The sequence below is a fragment of the Daphnia pulex genome, chromosome 11 (genome assembly GCF_021134715.1).
Source record: "Daphnia pulex isolate KAP4 chromosome 11, ASM2113471v1".
Classification (NCBI taxonomy): domain Eukaryota; kingdom Metazoa; phylum Arthropoda; class Branchiopoda; order Diplostraca; family Daphniidae; genus Daphnia; species Daphnia pulex.
The window spans coordinates 3,724,199-3,738,828 of NC_060027.1; the positions used below are offsets into that span (position 1 = coordinate 3,724,199).

Below are 14,630 nucleotides of genomic sequence, written 5' to 3' on the forward strand. Positions count from 1 at the left end.
ACAACAACTGTGTAGTACCTATACAAGCACAGGGTACAGGTTGTAAATTGTTGAAGTTTTTACTTTTTCATTTTCGAGGACAAATCTAGAAATGGCTGGGGCTGATGGCTATTAACTATTGCGACGTCTGTGGACGGGCCACTGGCGGGCGGCGAGAAAAGAAAAAGGTGCCCAGTCAAGAAATGGGATTAAATCTAATAGCGATTGGAAAAAGTAATTAATATCAACCGAGCTGTGCTATATAATCCTCCGGGTGTGTTTAATACTCTGATAAACGCTGGGCAATTGTTTTATAAAATCTAGGTCGAACCCAAATAGAAATCGATTCGTTTTGATTTGTAGCTGGACTGGACTGGACTACAATAATCCCCGCATATAAGAAATAACATTTTCTATTTATTTTTATACACTGGCCGTTTAGATACTATATAGGCCTAATCACTGTAATCCAGCACTCTCTCGTCGTCGTCGTCGGCCGTCTGATAATTAAAGGAGAAATCCTCGTTGATTTTTCTACACATACACACACAATAGGGCCGGGGGAGTAGGAAATGGGCCGTCCGGGACTCCCGCCAATCAATGCCAAAGCAGCCCAGCCCTTTTGCACACACAGAGCGAGAGAGGAAACGGACAGACAACAACAACAACAGCAACCGAGCTGTGTGTACACTATGGGATCTCCAAGGTTACCCGCGGCAATATCCCGTTTCCCTCCTTCTCATTCTGTCACAGAGCGACTTGCTGGATTTTGTGTGTGGCTGTGAGACGAGACGTTTTAGGTACACACACGTGTAATGTTGGTCTAAAAAATCCTGCTGGCCGTCCTTCTTATTTATGTATTTTTTTCCAAGTCGGAATATAAACAATTCAAATGGCGCGGTAATCCGCATTTGAATTGGATGCACTTAGAGAGCCGGGCCTTGACGTTTGCGGTGGAAATAAAAATTTCCCAGTTCGTTCAGTCGAGTGTTATTTTACCTTTTATGTCGAAAATAATTTGGGAGAAAAATTTAAAAATGGACGTTTTCTGCGCGGACAATTTTCTGGAATGGCGGGCGATTCAAAAAAATCAAAAAAAATCTTATCTCTTTTTAAAAATGAAACGATCGAACTGCATTTTGGAAATTGTTGAAGGAATCGCAAAAGATGTGCCGACCGACCGACACGCGGCTGGCCCATGTCGCCGGACCCGATGTAAGATGGATGAGCGCACCTGCGCCACGACGACTGCTGTGGCACGAGCCAAAAATGTCCAGGATGAAAAAGACAAACTGTCGTTCGGAAAATAAATGGCGCGGAAATTTAAATTTCGAAATTCCGTAGCTAGAATCAAAAAAATAAAATTTTCCAATTTATCCGATATCGATGCGCAACAATATTCACGACGTACATATTGTAACACACAGAGAAGGACCATTGTCCGTAATGGACGAATAATGTACCTGATAAAATTCAATGAAATTATACAAAAGATAATATTTAAAATAATTCTTTTTTCCGGGGGTTCTACAATAAAATTGGCGATTCGCTTATCCCGCGGGAGACGACCAAAAAACAGGCACTAGCATATCGATTGAACCGTGCAAAACCATCAGAGCAACAACAGCTGTTGTTGTTGTTCGTATGGTAATAATAATGCTTTGGCGCTTTATTTTATTTTTGATGGCCAACATTTTCTCAAGTGCTGATATATATTTTATTTGATACTCTACATTGCTGTTGCTATAGCCGCCGGTGCCTATACAATAACAGACGTTCTTTTTTTTTTGCTCCTATGACTTCTGCAATGCGCACAATTGATCTAATATAGATGTCTGCACTTGTATAGTATATAACATTATATAAGAGCGAAATAACCGCGCGCTGGCCGAAAAAGTCCATTCGAGTCGGCACGCGAAATTGTGGGGCAATATAGACACACACGCCGGTTGTGTCTATACCTTTTTATATTCGGCAATATCGCAATGTATACTATAAGACTCCCGATGACCCCAGCAGCGGTCACGCGTTCAAATTCGATATTTGTGAAATATATATAACAACCCCCGACGGGTGCTGGGCCTTTGACCTGCCCAGCTCTCTATATAAATATCTTCTTTTTCTGTCGTGTAAAAATGGGCAGGTGGTGGGCGAGCAAAATCACATCTCAACGAAAGTGCAGAGATCTAACGTTTGTACATACAAACACTACCGGTGATTTCTTTTTCTTTTTCTTGGAGCGTGGGAGAGAGAAAAACGGAACAAGGTTTTCTAGTTACTTTCTTTTCTTCCTTCTTCCTTCTTCTTCTTCTTTTCGGCTTGGCGTTTGTGTAATATCCCGAAAAGCAGGAAATAATCTCTTGCGATGGTGGCCGGTAGTCTCTCTCTCCTATTTTTTCTTCTGTATATAAGGCACCTTGTATTATTGCACGGCACAGCCATTTCCGTCGCAACTTGCCGAGCTTTTAACTTGTCTTCTCAAGGTAGAGTTAGAGACTAGAGAGAGAGAGAGTGGATGATGAAAGTGCAAAATTCCCATTTTCAAAATGGAAATTTCAAATCTTATCTTTTTTGGCGGGCTTTTTTCTTTTAAATTCCATCTGATTTTAAAATTTAAATTCGATCCAACTGGATGTTGTATGAACAGAATTCGGTGAAAGTTTACATATATTCAGAATAATGCTCAATTGTTTCTGCGAATTATATGGTGGTGTGCACATAAGCCCTTTTATGTCTCCCCAAGTAAAATACGTAAGCGTCTCTAACTTGTAAACCTCGTGTGTGACCTTGGTGGGTACATTTTTCGTGATCGTTTGATTGCGCCCGGGATAACGCGGAAATCTAAATGTACTCGTGCTGCTGCTGCATTCCGTTTGATGTGATTTTCAAATGTGATTGAATCTCCAATAATATTTCATCCATTTTTCTTTTTTTTTCTTTTTTTCTACTATTCAATCGCCATTGAAATTAGATTAATTGCCAATGACGTTTGGCAAACCAGTTTCTTTTTTTTTAAATTAATTGATCAATCAAAATAATATTTATAGGTGTGTATATTTCGTTTCCTTAAAATAATCAAAATATAAAAGACCGCGAATTAATCAGAATTTTAAAAAATCATTTGTAAAAAGAAAAGAAAAAAAAATGTAGACTGCTTATGGCCAAATCCGGCCATATCGTTTTTTCTCCGTCTGGCTTGACTTTCAAAACGTTATGACCGTGATATTTCCAAAGCAGGAAGAAGATAACACACAGAAATATTATTTTTTCTTCCAAAAATTCAAAGAAAAAGAAGAAAAACTGGAATGTTTAGACCAAATAAGGGGACGATGGAGCAACAGAGACCGGAAGCCCTGATGAGAAAATTATTATTCTAGACGGGCACAAAAAAAATTCGCATAAATATTTACATTTAATTGGCTGATGGGTGTTGTTTGTCTTAAAATCTTTTTCTTTTCCCGACATTTATTTTGTATGTAAAAGAGAGAAACGCCAAAACAAGTTGGAGATGAGCAGCTGCACATCAGGTCACAAACAAACAAACAAACAGGCCTGGCCTGCTAGCTGGGCGTTTCCTTTAACTCTCACGAGATGAATTCCCGGCCGGCCATTAATCTAGAAAACGGGTGGCGGGGAGTTGATCAGCGAGTGTCGCTTCGGATTGTTTTATTCTAGCTGCGACTAAATATAATTTCAAATTCTCCTTAAAAAGAATTCTCTTTTTTTCAATCCTCCATATATAAAACACGGCTCCCACATTCCACCAGCAACAACAGCACACGGCCATTTTCTGGCCAACAAAAATAAAAGATGAAACACTCCTTTTTTCTTATTTTCTTTCGATTGTATTTTGCCCGCAAAAGTCCCGTCGCGTAAACTCGCTGTCGCTAGCCAAAGTTGGTCACGACACGGCGACCTTTTATCCATTCGCCAACAACAACAACAACAACAGCAGCAAGAAAAAAAGGGCAAAAAACAACAAGACGCACTTGATTGTGTGTGTCTGTCCCGCTGCTTTTGTGACTTGGTTGTGATTTCCCATGAAGCCTATTCATCACTGGGCCAGCAGCAACCAACAGTGAGTGTCGTCTGCCCAGAAAAGAGTTTGAAGATGGACGCACCATCCAATTCACCAGGGTCGATATCAAAACAAACGTTACACTTACAAGAGCAAATGAGCCACAATATCAAACCCCCCTAAAAAAGAGTTGTTTTTCTTTCATTTTCTGCACAATCATCACGCCAAATGTGTTTTTTGGGGACTCGTCACCAGCACACATGTCCAAACTATTTTTCTTTCTTATTTTGGCGGGATAGATTTTTTTTTAAATTTTTTTTATTGCGGTATATAAGATGGTATCGTTTCTCGGTTGTCCCGCAAGGTCATCAGCGGGAGATCCGATCGTTTCGTAGATTTTTTGGGTTTTTTTTATTATTGGGACGAGAATAGAGAAAACAATGTCAACTCCTTGGGACTTTTTTTTAGAGCGCCATACTATCAATTTTGTCACGGTCGAATTTTTTTTTGGTTATCATATTAAATTGATTCGTTACACGGATGACGACGAGGTGATGGTGGTGGTCGTCTCCGCCCACACTTACACCACCACCAGCGGTGATTTATGCAGCCGAGCAGATCGATTGCGTTTCAAAGATCAAATCCAAAACAGGTTGCTTGCGTTATTTTATTTAAAAAAAAATGGGATTTATAATACAAAACCCCGGAAGGATAATTTAGTATTCGTGTGCTGTGGCGCCGTGTGTGGTGATTGAATTATCACGCCAACCAAAACACCCGAAAGAAAAAAATATTTCGCTAAAAAAGAGATTGACGTCCCGCGCGTTATTTATTATTGACGCATCAGCAATTTTTTCGTTGGTTGAAAAATTCTGAAAAATTTGAATTGAATCGGAGAAGAAATGCGACGTCACACGCTCACTAGGATGCGGCGGATCACGGCCGCTGGACCTGTTGTTGCATCCGACAACTTTCATTGTCGATACCGAACAAAAAAACCCACGGACGAATTCGATTTGCCGTTTTCATTGCTGGGAAGAAAATACAATGAAAAAACTTTATTTCAACACGTAAAAAAATAAATAAAAAATAAAAAATGAAAAATAAGAAATAAAAATAAAAATAATAATAATAATAATAAAAATAAAAATAATTTTTTTTTTCTCCTTCCCAATCAAATGGGAACAGACGAGACTCTTCCGGCCGGAGGAAGGTCTCTCGCCTGTCTACTCTCTACACGTTGAAATCAAAGTTAGTGCGCGCCATTGGCAAAGACAAACTCTGGTCGTGAATCAAAACTCTTTTACACAACTGTGTGTGTATGCCCACTCACTTTTTCTTAGATATATATACGGTGTGTGTGTAAATATGCCCTGGAGAGGATGTAACACACACTCTATTCTTTACACTTGCAGGAGCTGCCGCCACCCGGTGTAGTAAATGTCTTGTGTGTGTTCCTCCGCACCGAAACACACACGGATAAAGTTAGATATATACTATAGCAGATATCGTAAATATCTAAGTTGAATGGATTGCGTGTGTTTGTGTTCACTGTGCCGTACACGACAGAAAAAATGGCGTCGCCCTTCTGGGTCTAAAATATATGACGTCAACCGCTATATAGCTGTGTGTGTGTGTGTGTGTGTAGGCTTTATCAGAAGAAAACCCAATAGACTTTTCCACCCACACTTCCATTCAACCCGAAAAAATAAAGAACAAAACATCGTCGTCGTGGCCGCTGTTCTAACGGGAAAATCTGCTCGCACATATCGACAAACTATAGCTCGACCTTGACTCTTTTTTTTTTCCTCTCACGGCCTATACTACTACACACGTTCGTGTAATCTAGTGGTGTCGGGTATGTAGCTATATATATAAATGATTATAACGAGCAGGATGGCGAATAAAACGTCTCTCATTTCACGCTAGACGATCGTTAACCCGGATTGATAAATCCAGCGCTGTATACTATATAGGATTGGATATATGTGATTTGGTGGGTTGTTTTTTTCACGTTGGGTTTATTTATAGGAGCGTGTCTATTATTTCCAGCGCGGCGTTTCTACACAAAATTGAAGGACGTCCGGTTGCGTCTTGATCCGCTTTTGTCTTCTATACTCGTTTGAAATCGACACGAAAATAACCCGTTGTCGAGAGAATCGATCAGCCGAATTGTCTCCGCGACAGACGGTCTAGTATAGGCCTATCCGGGGGTATCACGGCCGTGACCGTGACCTAATTGCGCGGTCAGTGGGGACGGGCGACACTGCAGTGCGTTTTGATTCACGAGATAGGGACACACGGGCCGGTGCGTTGGAGACGGAAAAGACTGTGCGTGTTTATTTTAGAATTTTTTTTTTTTTGCTTTTCTAGACAATGTCACGGCGTTCGTGATCCGATTGATCACTCGGTCTCTTGTGTGAGAGAGCCTGGCAAAATCTGCTGGCCCCCCCCCCTAACTATTATACCGTTGGCCTCTCTTCCAGCACCGTCAAATGTAATTGATTACACATCTATACGGCGCGTTATTTATTTAGAATTAAAACAAAAAACTATATGTAGCAGAGAGATAGATAGAGAGCTAGGCTATGTTTAGTTTTTGGGGAGTTTTTTGGCCTGGGCCCGTCTCGGGTGGAATTTTTCTACCGAGTCGCTGCGTGAAGAAAGAAAGAAAAAAGCTCGACGAACGACATGGAATATATATAAAAAGAAAAAGAAGAATGTTTCTAGCTTTTTTTGTGTGTGTGTGTTTGCTGCTCTAAACCGACGCCATTATTTTGTCAAGGTCTGTAGTACAACAGCAGCCGGTGATATTGTGTCTGCGGGATTTCTTATAACTTTAGCTTGGTGTGTGTGTTAGTTCTCCCGCAGCCAATCCTATAGAAGAAAGAAAAAGTTAGACCCTCGACGACCTCGAGATCTTTTTGGATTTTGGCGAAAATGTTTAGAGACGTATTGATCAACACCCCTCTCTAGCCTATATAGCCCAAGAGCTCGGCCGAAATGACTTTGAGCCGAGCGCCCAAGTGTGTTTGAGTGTCCCGCCAAATTTCTTCTCCAATATACCCGTCCGCCCGCTCTCCATCTCTCTGTGTGCATTTGCCTTCGTGTGACATATGTATGGACTATGGAGTCTAGAGAAGAATTGACAATGTCGAATGACACAGAGAATATATTATATATACTTCCTTGTTCGAAAATGCCCTTTTTTTTTAGTTTTACGATTTACCATATCCCGGCCGATTGATTCTTATTCGCCACGCCAACTTTTATGTATAACATCGAGAGAGAAAATTTCAAAATGGAAAAGCCGGCCGCCATCGATTCGAGCACGTATAAAATACCTTATTTCTTTTCTTTTCTTCTTTTTCAGCTATATAGCTTCGCCGAGTAATAAAATTTGGAGGAACTTTAAGGACGGAGAATAGGACGCGAAATCGAGATCAATGTCCGAATGGGGAAATTCAATTTGATCGCAAAATATTTCTATTCTTCAAAAAAAAAGAAGATTTAGTATATATAAATTTCTGAGACGGGCCTTTATATTTAGCCGACGTCATTTTCTTTTTCTTTCTTTTTTTTTTGGTCGGCCCATGTAGTCCGTTTTCTAACGTAATGCATTTTGCAGTCCATCAATTTTGGAATAAGGTGTACAACGTCGCACTCCATCGATTGATCAAAAACGTCGATAGCCAAAATAGAAAAAAGAATTGGCATGGAACGAAATTTTCTCTCCTTTTTTTTTTAAATTTCCCGCCAGATCAATACGTTTCTTTAAAACAAAAAAATTTAAAATTTTGTTTTCATTTTCCACCGATTATTATGCACAAAGTTGACCTCGTCTTGACGCCAACTCTCTTCCGTACAGATGGCGGAATTTGTTTCTCCAAAAAATATAAGAACAATAAAAAAAGAGCTGCCGTCTGGCTTGTCTTCTCTACCGACTTGTATTCTCGCACGATCTCTGCCGTTGCGCATAAAAATGTCCTGATTACAGCACGTTAGCTCTCGGGGATCGATCGAAAGACCCCCGACGAGAGAAGCGATTAGCATCACAGAAGCTTTTAGAATAAGAGGAAGGTTCGGACATTCATATTCATATGTATCGACAGCTGGATAGGAAAAAAGAGATTCTTTCGAGTCTTTTTTAGTGTTTTTCCTTTTTATTTTATTTATTTTTTTTTTCATTTATTTATTCGGATTTTAAGAAATCCGGACACGTTCGTGACATTTGACTCGATATGGCAACGCGCAAAGCTTTCAGCCAATGGCAGTCGAAAATCTCTCAACAGACGACACTCGATTTCGCTGCTTCTCCACGTGTTATTAAATTCTGAATCTGTTTGTTAACAAAATAAAAAGAAGAGTTAGTACTTGCGTGTGTCAGATAAAAATTGGTTTTTTCCCCCACCGCTTGCATTGTGAATAAGCACGAGAGCAAGTCGCCGATATGGATGGCCTTTTAAATCTATTGCCGTTGTACACGGAGAGCGTCGAAGGTGAACACAATCTCGGACAGTTTCTCGAGACGTGCAGGGCCCATCAGAGTTTCGGTGAACTTGTCGCCAATGAAATCGACTTGAATCATGCCGTTGGCGTTATCAATTCCAAGCTCAACAATCCCGATTCCAGGTAAGTAGTAGTTGCTGTTAACAGACTGTTGAGGTGTGGCCCTAATCTTTGCCTGGTACGCTTTTTAAATTTCATTTCCCAGGACCGAGGGAGCTCTCCTGCTTGACGTAGTCATAACTCAGTGTGGCACAGACACCTTCACCTCCAATTGCGTTTTGTGGACCCAACAGGTGATGAGATTGCTGCACGGTCCATCCAAAGTGAATGTCGGACCCACAGCCTGTAAAGTTTTGGGTGAGCATTGATCTGTGTCAGTTGTTATCCCGGCACCTGTTAACCCCTCTTGGGTATATGTTTTTTTATTTGACTGAATTTGCAGGAAAATTGTTGGCATTTTCCTCCCAGTTTCCAGAACTCTCCCGGCAACTCAGTACCACAGTGATTTCACAACTGGTAGCCTTGCTCTGTGAGCCGGAATTATTACAAAAGGTAAGCATTGTTTTACATGCAACAACAGATTCCGAGCTAAACTCCTGTACATGACATTGAATACTAGGCTTCCATTACAGTGCACGTCCTTGAGTGCCTCAAGACCTGTATGAAATATTATGGTAACCCGTGTGGCACAGTGAAGGTCAGTGAAGGATAACTGTTGATTTGATATGCAAGGAACATCATGCCAGCCATTCTTTTTCCAACACTCTAGGGTACTATTGAGCGAAGCCTTTTGTCACTGATTGATTGGGACGAAATGGCCACCGATCCCAGCTTACGCGCTACCTGGGCGGCTTGCATGGCGCAGTTGCCCAGCATCGGCGGCAGCGGATCGCAAGGAGCCCAGCACAGAAGCAATTGGATCGAGTTTTGCGTGCAACTCATCGATTCGATCCATGGCACCATCAACGGGATGTTTAGAAACATTGAGGAGCTGAAGGTATAAACAAAGACCCCGCGCTAAACCCGTCAAGGGCGACGCGGTTAAGAGATAAACTAACGAATCCAATAATATCCACTTTCCTCATCATACGCAGACACAAGAAGCTTCCTCGAACCCATTGAAGCTGCCAGCCTTGCAACATAAAAACCCGATGGTTTTACTACACGATCAACAACGCCGATTTATAAACCTCTGCGCAGCATTAGTCTTGTTGCTAACGTAAAGTGACTTTCCTTTTAACTTTGATTTCACTTTCCTGAGAATTGGCCAACACAGTTCCATTTGTCAACAATTTTTTGTTTTGTTTTTCTATTTCGAAACAGAGAGCCGTTCCCCGTTGCGAAGAATGTGCCGATTGATCGACTTTTGGCAATGATCTCTCGACTTTTAGCGCTCAACAGCAAAAGTCTGTCGAAAACGGCCCGAGCTAATTTTGGTACTTGATTTTCAAAAGCTTCTTGTATTGTTCGCCCCAGAAATCTTGAAATCTCTCGTCCTTTATGAACAGAACAATTGACCTTGGCGTCCATCATCCCCGACCTTCAGTCATCCGTCTTGGATGTGCTGAAATCGCTGGTGGCCGTCTGCAGGAGTCAGCTATTGACGAGAGCGACAACCGTTATGAACCTTTTCGTTCAAGTGCTCCAGTGGACTTTCACTCCACTTGATCGACGTCGAGTCGGAGTTGAGAGACCCTACGGGTAAAGATCACTTCAAATTGGACAAATAAGAATTCTGAAATTGATATACTGAATATGCTGCTGTCCACTTGAATACATGCAGGAAATTACGCAGCCAAGTCTATAGGAACTTGTGCCTATGGGTGGCCGCTAGTCGCTCGGCTTGCGGATTGGGCAAGTGTGTCGATGTACTGTTTAGCCAACTGCTGTCAGATATCCTCGTTCATCGCGACACTGTCCAGCTGCTGACAGGTGAAGATAAGACGCAAACATTTATGTGTTGTTTTCATTGAGATATGTAAACTTAACCTCAAAGATTTGAATTTCTCTTGCAGTAAATCCGCCCAGCAACGGGAAGACGACCAAAAAAGGAAAGAAGAAGATGGATACTCCCGGAGTGATTCTCCAGAAAGATGATTTAAAAGCTAATGCTGACGTTTGTCAGATGGCCCTTCAGTGTCTATCTACAATCCTTCTCTGCTGCGGACCCAGGATCAAGCCCACAATACATAAGGTAAACATTTTGAAGTGAAACAAGAGTTGCTGGCCCTTTTTTCTTTTGCTGATGACATGCCTTTCTATTTCTTAGGAAGTCCAAGAAATCGTCTTATCGATTCTTGTCGAAATTATGAATGGTGCTGAATTAAACACGATTCTGCCGTACAACGACCCCCGTTGCCGAGCTGGCCTCTATCAATTATTGGAGAAATTGGTGCTCTGCCCCAGTCCTCAGTGGCCGGCTCCACTCAACTATGCTTCAGCCGTTCTCAACAATGGACTCAACGATCCCAATCTCGAGGTAATACGAGATTTATGCTTTGTCATGTAATACAAAATTGCATATCGCGTTTTCAATTTGCAGGTATCGACGAGATGCATCGAAGCCTTGGCGTCGATCCAGTCGATATTGCGACCCAGAGGGCCGACGTTTAACTTTGCGATGGAAATGAAACAATTGCGCTCCATCCAGCAGGAAGCTCCTTTATTGAATGGCTGGGCCGCCAAGATGGTGGAACCGTCACTGCCGACATCCGCTCCATCGCAACCAGCACCAGCCGCCATGTCCATTGAGAAGCCACCAGTTGTCGCGATCGATCAGCTGTCGACACCACCGCGCCGACAGATTCCCCCGAATTCGGTCGAGTCGACGGTCGAAATTCGCCAACCCGAGACATCGCCGCCGCCGTCCAAGCGACTTTCTCTCACCAAAACGAATGGCGAACACGACGATGATTTTTTAACACCTCCTATGGGTGTAACGACGATATCCAGCGAGTCCCCAGTCAAATCAGCGAGAGTGATGACGCGCAAGGAAGCGCTCAAAGTGCTGGCCTCGGCTATGCCACCGCAATCAGCCAAGGAGCAATCACCAAATCCTCCCAAGACGAAGCAAACGAAAAATAAAGCGTCGCCCGCTCGGAAGAGGCCTCTTGACGATTCCAAACCAACAGTGGAACCCCTACAAGAAAAGGTTTGGCATTTTTTCGATTTAATTCAATGGTCTTATTGTTTATTTCTATCCATTATCTATTTTTAGATGGAGACTGAAGAGACCGAAAACGGGGTGGATGAACTGGATGAAACTTTGGATGACATGTTAGCTTCGTTTCACGATGTACCAGCCTAAAGAATGAGCAATTGACACGAATAAAAAGAAAGGATGTCTAAACTAAAAGGTTTCAGATCATACTGTAGGCGTTTATTTGCTTTAGTTTCTATGGGACAGCGTTAATATCTTTATAACCATAATAATAGAAAGCGTTTTTTTTTCTTCATCTCGTTCTGTGCAAACAAGGATTGCACAAGTAATCTTGCAATGAAATAGGCATCATAAAGGGACGTGCTAGTTAAAGCGCTACGCAACACACGGTGCACTTTAGTGTGATAAGAAATCATCGCGGGAAATGTGAAGACGATCGACATGAGATTTGGGATTATTAACGATCATTGCAAGAAGATTCAATGTGGAGAGACTACATGGTCGAGAGATTAAAATTTCATCATGGATGGAAGAGAGGGTGATCTTTTACACAAGATAAAAAAACATTTCCGGTGGCTGGAAACGGTATAAAAATCGAATAGAGAGAGTACACAGCCAAGAGTGACGGTAAAAACAACTCTTGTGTAACATTTGAAGCCATGTAGGACGGCAGGAACTCAATAAAAAAAAATTAAATCGGCACAGGATACAAAGGTAGATTTCAATGTCACGGTATCAGGTTGTTTCCTTTTAAAAAATTCGGTGAGCTTTTCCATCTTGGTTAAAAAATAGAACTTAACGTTGTTTGTTAATCATTAGGCGGTGATTGAAGTGGTTAAAAAAATAATCGACCCGGTGGGAGAAAAGCATTCAAAAAGTGAAATGATTCAGTGCAACAGGCGTGGACCAGTGACAATTTCTTGGGAAAAAAAAATTGGTTTTTTAAAAAGTAGCAGGATGGCAACATTTCCTGTGTTTATGATTTTTGTTTTTGTTTGGTTAGACTAATGAGTTACCGTCGATTCTCTCAGACTTAAGAGGGTGAACCATGCGCAGCCAATTCTGCCTAAAATGAGGGTCCCGTCGCTTTAGTAGTTGAAATCTTTCTTGTAATAGCTGCCGGGCAAACTCTAATAGCTCCTCGTCAAGGCTGTTGAGCTGACGAACCCGTTCTATCTGCAATGTTGTTTTAAACAAATGGAATTCAAATGGTGGAACTTAAAAAAACAATAAGTTTTTCTTCTTCCAAACCTGAGCAGGTGTTAGTTCGGCTATTGCCTGAGCTGACAGAGTTGCATTTGCTTGGTCAAAATTGTTTTCAAAGTCCAGATGAAACGTTCGCTCGAATATGTATTGACTTACGGCCTGTTGTTCTGTCAAGCCAAAGTAAGCCATGCTGGCTAGGTTCTGTTTAGCGCTTTGCAGCAAGATTCGATCACGTTCTAGTTGGTCTGCCGTCGTATTGTAACCGGTGTAACAGCCTGCCAATGTGAGATCGGCCAACATTCGCGTTTGTCGGTTATGGGCGAAATTGTAAGAACAATTCATAAACTCATCCAGTTCGACCCCCGTCCAGTTTGATCCCTATGGGTAATCATATTTTATATGTTAATATTTAATTTCAATTTTCTTTTTTAAACCAGTCTAAATACTACCTTGTAGCAGTGTGGTAGACTTGTAAATTCCTGTCCTCCACACCAATGTCGGGCACTTTTCCAGGTGGCACCTCTCTGGACGTGACGGAATTCCGACAGATACCGATGAATTGGATCACGAAGAACAGTGATGAAGAAATATCTAGAATGAATACCAGATTTGATCGTTATTAATAGCTGAAAACACATAAGCTATTATGAAGTAATTTATACCTTCTCTTTTTGGCTAATCCTTCGTACTCGTCTAGGGCGCCTTCGACGCAGTCTGTCAGCTCAGTCCAGTCTGCATGAAGTCCACATTTCCAGCCCGTAGAATACCGACTGAATAGCCACTGCTCATTGATAGTGTTGGGACGGAAGCAATCACAGCGTTTTCGCTTTCTTGGGCAATTACAAGGATTCTCTAAATTCAGATCTCTGACAAGATGTCTACCGAACGTTGTACCACCCGTTTTTTGAATATGCAGAAACACTATAACATCTCTATCAGTGATGTCAAAGCCCATCTCATAAGCCTCTTTAAATGCCACTGATTCAATGTTGACTGTAGATGCAAGACCCACAACTAATTTAGTTGTGGAGGTAGGTGATGAAGGGACTTCAGACCTGCTACTGCTGCTGCTGCTACTAGCGCTGGCACTGTATCTGGTGGAGAGGCTGAAACGCTCTGGAGCCAAACACAGGGAGTTGTGACAGAGATAGCTTATATAAGCTATACCCAGAAGTGTCACAAGACAAAGGCCACCAATGAAACGAATCATCTTTACCCAGCGCTTCATGTTCTCAAGAGTAACAGAACAGTGCATCTATCGAAAGACCCCCAAGTTGCCAACAACACTTCTCTCCATAGCAAAAAATGGCTAAGCTACACATTCTTTTAAATTCATGGATAACATGGCAACTGTTGTTGGCAGCATTGTGTATCAAACTTATGTTAACGTAATAAAAAGTCAAGGTAATCGAACCTGAACTTGGTTAAAATGAACGGCTACAAGGGTATCGGGACTGGGGGGTTAGGGCAGTCGCTTACTAAACCAAACTGACTTCCGTACGATACCCGAGATAAAAACATGCACGATCCCGCGTCAAATCATGGGCCTAAGGTTATAATTTTTTTACTTTTCTCAATTAAAAAAGGACTCTTTATTAGATTTCCCTTTCTTTTTCCAAGGGTCCTCAACTACTTTTCACTAATGTGTTTACAATACTTGCCCGGCGTTGCATTATATCCGACATTTGCTTCGTTTGACTGCCAAATGTCAAAATTCATTTCTAATTAGTTGTATACCTTTAAGATTTCTACAATTGA

At 41.6% G+C, this 14,630-nt stretch overlaps 2 protein-coding genes and 1 long non-coding RNA gene across 3 annotated transcripts in view; 2 read left to right on the forward strand and 1 right to left on the reverse strand.

Moving 5' to 3' along the window:
* LOC124208220 overlaps positions 1 to 8,190 on the forward strand; it is a 28,774-nt gene extending 20,584 nt beyond the window's left edge. The window contains exon 3 of the long non-coding RNA XR_006880343.1: positions 7,214 to 8,190. This is a non-coding gene — a long non-coding RNA (uncharacterized LOC124208220). The remainder of the gene's footprint in view (positions 1 to 7,213) is intronic.
* A 20-nt stretch (positions 8,191 to 8,210) lies between these two features.
* LOC124208212 (proline-, glutamic acid- and leucine-rich protein 1-like) lies at positions 8,211 to 11,856 on the forward strand. Its single transcript, XM_046605971.1, has 13 exons — positions 8,211 to 8,629; positions 8,712 to 8,863; positions 8,949 to 9,058; positions 9,126 to 9,203; positions 9,276 to 9,503; positions 9,601 to 9,725; positions 9,830 to 9,942; positions 10,015 to 10,207; positions 10,290 to 10,438; positions 10,522 to 10,700; positions 10,776 to 10,985; positions 11,049 to 11,657; positions 11,724 to 11,856. Exons 1-13 carry the CDS (start codon positions 8,448 to 8,450, stop codon positions 11,811 to 11,813), a joined length of 2,418 nt encoding a protein of 805 aa, XP_046461927.1. The 5' UTR covers positions 8,211 to 8,447; the 3' UTR covers positions 11,814 to 11,856.
* A 7-nt stretch (positions 11,857 to 11,863) lies between these two features.
* On the reverse strand, positions 11,864 to 14,545 carry LOC124208216 (heparan-sulfate 6-O-sulfotransferase 1-B-like). Its single transcript, XM_046605982.1, has 4 exons — positions 13,535 to 14,545; positions 13,322 to 13,463; positions 12,918 to 13,250; positions 11,864 to 12,842 (listed from the first exon to the last, which is right to left on the reverse strand). Exons 1-4 carry the CDS (start codon positions 14,125 to 14,127, stop codon positions 12,666 to 12,668), a joined length of 1,245 nt encoding a protein of 414 aa, XP_046461938.1. The 5' UTR covers positions 14,128 to 14,545; the 3' UTR covers positions 11,864 to 12,665.
* Between the last annotated feature and the right edge of the window lie 85 nt (positions 14,546 to 14,630).

Excerpts from the sequence above, each read along its gene's own strand:
- LOC124208216 (XM_046605982.1), bottom strand. The coding sequence starts at position 14,127 with ATGCACTGTTCTGTTACTCTTGAGAACATGAAGCGCTGGGTAAAGATG. Across the intron at positions 13,464-13,534 it reads GGATTAGCCAAAAAGAGAAG|ATATTTCTTCATCACTGTTC; the intron begins GTATAAATTACT and ends TATTCATTCTAG. Across the intron at positions 13,251-13,321 it reads GTCTACCACACTGCTACAAG|GGATCAAACTGGACGGGGGT; the intron begins GTAGTATTTAGA and ends GATTACCCATAG.
- LOC124208212 (XM_046605971.1), top strand. The coding sequence starts at position 8,448 with ATGGATGGCCTTTTAAATCTATTGCCGTTGTACACGGAGAGCGTCGAA. Across the intron at positions 8,630-8,711 it reads CTCAACAATCCCGATTCCAG|GACCGAGGGAGCTCTCCTGC; the intron begins GTAAGTAGTAGT and ends TTCATTTCCCAG. Across the intron at positions 9,504-9,600 it reads GAAACATTGAGGAGCTGAAG|ACACAAGAAGCTTCCTCGAA; the intron begins GTATAAACAAAG and ends CATCATACGCAG.